Source organism: Oncorhynchus mykiss, chromosome 10 (assembly GCF_057628025.1).
Source record: "Oncorhynchus mykiss isolate SJ-2025 chromosome 10, ASM5762802v1, whole genome shotgun sequence".
Taxonomy (NCBI): domain Eukaryota; kingdom Metazoa; phylum Chordata; class Actinopteri; order Salmoniformes; family Salmonidae; genus Oncorhynchus; species Oncorhynchus mykiss.
In genome coordinates this window covers 84,360,250-84,365,911 of record NC_143031.1, presented here as the reverse complement: position 1 = coordinate 84,365,911, position 5,662 = coordinate 84,360,250, and the positions used below count along the sequence as shown (strand labels likewise).

The window sequence follows — 5,662 nt, the reverse complement described above, 5'->3', positions numbered from 1 at the left end:
TCTACTCCTGTCTCTCCTCTACTCCTGTCTCTCCTCTCCTCCTGTCTCTCTCTCTCTCCTCTCCTCTACTCCTGTCTCTCCTCTCTCTCTCTTTCTCTCTCTCCTCTCCTCCTGTCTCTCCTCTATTCCTGTCTCTCCTCTATTCCTGTCTCTCCTCTACTCCTGTCTCTCCTCTCTCTCTCTCTCTCCTCTCCTCTCCTCCTGTCTCTCTCTCTCTCCTCTCCTCTACTCCTCTCTCTCCTCCACTCCTGTCTCTCTCCTCTCTCTCCTCCACTCCTGTCTCTCTCCTCTCTCTCCTCTCCTCCTGTCTCTCCCCCCTCTCCTCCTGTCTCTCCCCTCTCCTCCTGTCTCTCCCCTCTCCTCCTGTCTCTCCCCTGTCTCTCCTCCTGTCTCTCTCTCCTCTCCTCCTGTCTCTCTCTCTCCTCTCCTCTACTCCTGTCTCTCCTCTCCTCCTGTCTCTCTCCTCTCCTCCTGTCTCTCCTCCCTCTCCTCTCCTCCTGTCTCTCTCCTCTCCTCCTGTCTCTCCCCTCTCCTCCTGTCTCTCTCTCTCCTCTCCTCCTGTCTCTCCTCTCTAGATCTTAAACCTGAGCCAGGCGTTGAAGGACAATAAAACTCCCATTCAGTTGGTCCAGATGCCCAGAGTCGTGGTGGAGAGACGGCGGACTGGAGGACAGGGGAGGGTGGTGACATTAGGAACAGCTTTCACCCAGACCTTCCACTGCAAGAGACCGTTCTTCTCTTCCTGGTAGAGGGAGGGATGGCTGGAGAGAGGACAGGGGAGGGTGGTAACATTAGGAACGGCTTTCACCCAGACCTTTCACTGCAAGAGGCCATTCTTCTCTTCCTGGTAGAGGGAGGGATGGCTGGAGAGGGAGAGAGGACAGGGGAGGACAGGGGAGGGTGGTAACATTAGGAACGGCTTTCACCCAGACCTTCCACTGCAAGAGACCGTTCTTCTCTTCCTGGTAGAGGGAGGGATGGCTGGAGGAGCTGCTGCAGGGGTGGGTGGAGAGATGAGGAGGGAGGGAAGAGAGGGAGCCTCCACTGCAACACAATGACCTACCCTCCTGGTAGAGAGGGTGAGAGAGGGTGAGAGAGAGAAATGAAGGGACTCTCAGAGCATCTTTCCTCCTGGTAGAGGGAGAGGGTCAGAGAGGGAGAGGGTGAGAGAGAGAAATGAAGGGACTCTCAGAGCATCTTTCCTCCTGGTAGAGTGAGAGGGTCAGAGAGTGAGAGGGTCAGAGAGTGAGAGGGTCAGAGAGTGAGAGGGTCAGAGAGTGAGAGGGTGAGGGTGAGGGAGGGAGAGGGTGAGGGAGGGAGAGGGTGAGAGAGGGAGAGGGTGAGAGCGAGAAATGAAGAGACTCTCAGAGCATCTTTCCTCCTGGTAGAGAGCGAGGGAGAGGGGGAGAGAAGGAGTGGGGGAGAGAAGGAGTGGGTGAGAGTGGGAGAGGGTGAGAGAGGGTGAAAGTGGGAGAGGGAGAGGGTGAGAGAGGGTGAGGGAGGGAGAGGGTGAGGGAGGGAGAGGGTGAGGGAGGGAGAGGGTGAGGGAGGGAGAGGGTGAGAGAGGGAGAAATGAAGAGACTCTCAGAACATCTTTCCTCCAGAGGGATTGGTTTGGAGTTGGACGTCACACATCTGGAGAAACATCCCAAATGGCTCCCTATTCCCTTTATAGTGCCCTACATTAGGTCCCGGTCAATGGGATTAGTGCACCTAGGAAGGTGATAGTGTTCAATTTGGAACGTATCCCGAGTGTGTTGAGCTCAGAGGAGAACCCAGGACGTCCTGGATGGAACCCTATTCACTATCCAGTCCTGCACTACGTCTGACCAGAGGCCCCATAAGGGGGGGCTAGTGCACTTAGGGGAATACAGTGCTAGTTGGGATACACGAACCGCGTCTTCGGTTCTACTGCCAAAATCATTGTAATATAAGCATGAAGAAAATGTTTTTTTTTTTAAGGAATTAAATCCTGTTAAAAACTGGATAAAATAAAATGTATGTTGCTTGAATTTGACAGTTGGCAGTTTATATTTAAATAGAGCAACGAGACATTTCAATGAGAGGGAAAAGTGTCGACGAGGGTTGCCGTCCCAAATAGCACTACTTTCGAGTGACTCCTTTTTTTGGGGGGGGGGGGGGGGAGAAGCACTCGATGGTCATTTTTCATAGCAATGAATGTATTAGTTGATTAACATGTCTGTGTAATTGCTGGTGACGGTATGCTCTTGGCTATTATGGGATGGGGGTAGTGGTTTAAACTTAAGGTACGCTGTGCGATATGATGTCGTCGGGCACCGGGGGAGTGGGGGGGGGGGGGGGGGGCGGCGAACTTCCTGTTTTCAAGACGACGACAATTTGAATCCCAGCCTCAATCTTGGGAAGATTCTATCTGATCAGCGGGTTGTAGACAAATGTCCCGGCGATTCACAGTAAACGTGATGTCGGCTCAGTCAGAAAAGGCCTCAAATCCTATAACCCACGATCAGATTCAATCCCGGCCTGATTCTTCAGCCCGAAAGTGGAACTCCTGGCAGAATGTTATTGTTTTGTTTGTTGTGATTTGTTGTTGTTGTTGTCTGTAAACAGGAAGTTGCCCTGCCATGTTTGATGATGTCATAATGCTGAGACTTCCGTTTCATCTCCCACCAAATGGAAAAGGAAAAATAAGGACATTCGCACACTTGCTAAACATTATATATGTCCCATAAAGCACCCTATTACCTACAAAGTGCACTACTTTAGACCAGTTCCTATAGGGACAAAGTAGTGCACTACTTTGGGCCAGGACCTATAGGGACAAAGTAGTGCACTACTTTTGGACCAGGGCCTATAGGGACAAAGTAGTGCACTACTTTGGGCCAGGGCCTATAGGGACAAAGTAGTGCACTACTTTTGGACCAGGGCCTATAGGGACAAAGTAGTGCACTACTTTTGGACCAGGGCCTATAGGGACAAAGTAGTGCACTACTTTTGGACCAGGGCCTATAGGGACAAAGTAGTGCACTACTTTTGAACCAGGGCCTATAGGGACAAAGTAGTGCACTACTCTTGGACCAGGGCCTATAGGGACAAAGTAGTGCACTGCTTTTGGACCAGGGCCTATGGGGACAAAGTAGTGCACTACTTTTGGACCAGGGGCCTACAGGGACAAAGTAGTGCACTACTTTGGACCAGGGCCTATAGGGACAAAGTAGTGCACTACTTTTGGACCAGGGCCTATAGGGACAAAGTAGTGCCCTACTTTTGGATCAGGACCTATAGGGACAAAGTAGTGCACTACTTTGGACCAGGACCTATAGGGACAAAGTAGTGCACTACTTTTGGACCAGGGCCTATAGGGACAAAGTAGTGCACTACCTTTGGACCAGGGCCTATAGGGACAAAGTAGTGCACTACTTTTGGACCAGGGCCTATAGGGACAAAGTAGTGCACTACTTTTGGACCAGGGCCTATAGGGACAAAGTAGTGCACTACTTTTGGACCAGGGGCCTACAGGGACAAAGTAGTGCACTACTTTTGGACCAGGGGCCTACAGGGATAAAGTAGTGCACTTTTCTTGGATAAAAGTAGTGAACTATATAGGGAATAGGGTGCCGTTGGTGACACAGACACTGTTTGGGGTTTTTTCATAATTTATGCATCTTTAATTTTCTATTCCCGCTGTATAATGAATGTAAAGGTAGAATTGTATTTTTTAAAAATGGTTGGAAACAAATAAATGTACATTTTGGGAATTGGTTTAAATGTGAACTCCTTCTTCTCTTCATTGGTCAATGTAATGTTCACTATGGTCGTGTTCACTACTAGTGGTTAGAGTGTAGAGGAGGCAGGTAGCCTAGTGGTTAGAGTGTAGAGGAGGCAGGTAGTCTAGTGGTTAGAGTGTAGGGGAGGCAGGTAGTCTAGTGGTTAGAGTGTAGAGGAGGCAGGTAGCCTAGTGGTTAGAGTGTAGAGGAGGCAGGTAGTCTAGTGGTTAGAGTGTAGAGGAGGTAGGTAGCCTAGTGGTTAGAGTGTAGAGGAGGCAGGTAGCCTAGTGGTTAGAGTGTAGAGGAGGCAGGTAGTCTAGTGGTTAGAGTGTAGAGGCGGCAGGTAGACTAGTGGTTAGAGTGTAGAGGCGGCAGGTAGACTAGTGGTTAGAGGTTAGAGGAGGCATGTAGTCTAGTGGTTAGAGTGTAGAGGAGGCAGGTAGCCTAGTGGTTAGAGTGTAGAGGAGGCAGGTAGACTAGTGGTTAGAGTGTAGAGGTGGCAGGTAGACTAGTGGTTAGAGTGTAGAGGAGGCAGGTAGCCTAGTGGTTAGAGTGTAGAGGAGGTAGATAGCCTAGTGGTTAGAGTGTAGAGGAGGCAGGTAGCCTAGTGGTTAGAGTGTAGAGGAGGCAGGTAGTCTAGTGGTTAGAGTGTAGAGGAGGCAGGTAGCCTAGTGGTTAGAGTGTAGAGGAGGCAGGTAGACTAGTGGTTAGAGTGTAGAGGCGGCAGGTAGACTAGTGGTTAGAGTGTAGAGGCGGCAGGTAGACTAGTGGTTAGAGTGTAGAGGAGGCAGGTAGCCTAGTGGTTAGGGTGTAGGGTCGGCAGGTAGCCTAGTGGTTAGAGTGTAGAGGAGGCAGGTAGCCTAGTGGTTAGAGTGTAGAGGAGGCAGATAGCCTAGTGGTTAGAGTGTAGAGGAGGCAGGTAGCCTAGTGGTTAGAGTGTAGAGGAGGCAGGTAGCCTAGTGGTTAGAGGAGGCGGGTAGCCTGGTGGTTAGAGGAGGCGCGTAGCCTGGTGGTTAGAGGAGGCGGGTAGCCTGGTGGTTAGAGGAGGCGGGTAGCCTGGTGGATAGAGGAGGCGGGTAGCCTGGTGGTTAGAGGAGGCGGGTAGCCTGGTGGTTAGAGGAGGCGGGTAGCCTGGTGGTTAGAGGAGGCGGGTAGCCTGGTGGTTAGAGGAGGCGGGTAGCCTGGTGGTTAGAGGAGGCGGGTAGCCTGGTGGTTAGAGGAGGCGGGTAGCCTGGTGGTTAGAGGAGGCGGGTAGCCTGGTGGTTAGAGGAGGCGGGTAGCCTGGTGGTTAGAGGAGGCGGGTAGCCTGGTGGTTAGAGGAGGCGGGTAGCCTGGTGGTTAGAGGAGGCGGGTAGCCTAGTGGGTAGAGGAGGCAGGTTTCAGTCTTTCCTGTTTCAGTCTACATCACTCCACCTACTGTAGGCCCAGTTTCAGTCTACATTACTCCACCTACTGTAGGCCCTGTTTCAGTCTACATCACTCCACCTACTGTAGGCCCTGTTTCAGTCTACATCACTCCACCTACTGTAGGCCCTGTTTCAGTCTACATCACTCCACCTACTGTAGGGCCTGTTTCAGTCTACATCACTCCACCTACTGTAGGCCCTGTTTCAGTCTACATCACTCCACCTACTGTAGTCCCTGTTTCAGTCTACATCACTCCACCTACTGTAGGCCCTGTTTCAGTCTACATCACTCCACCTACTGTAGGCCCTGTTTCAGTCTACATCACTCCACCTACTGTAGGCCCTGTTTCAGTCTACATCACTCTACCCACTGTAGGCCCTGTTTCAGTCTACATCACTCCACCTACTGTAGGCCCTGTTTCAGTCTACATCACTCCACCTACTGTAGGCCCTGTTTCAGTCTACATCACTCCACCTACTGTAGGCCCTGTTTCAGTCTACATCACTCCA

The 5,662-nt window shown here is 51.4% G+C and overlaps 1 protein-coding gene across 1 annotated transcript in view; it reads left to right on the top strand.

Moving 5' to 3' along the window:
• Window positions 1-1,375, top strand: part of LOC110517091 (phosphatidylinositol 4-kinase type 2-beta) — a 21,176-nt gene extending 19,801 nt beyond the window's left edge. Inside the window, exon 11 of the mRNA XM_090188201.1 lies at window positions 576-1,375. Coding sequence (XP_090044327.1) covers window positions 576-749 — 174 coding nt within the window. The 3' untranslated portion in view covers window positions 750-1,375. The remainder of the gene's footprint in view (window positions 1-575) is intronic.
• Window positions 1,376-5,662: the final 4,287 nt, after the last annotated feature.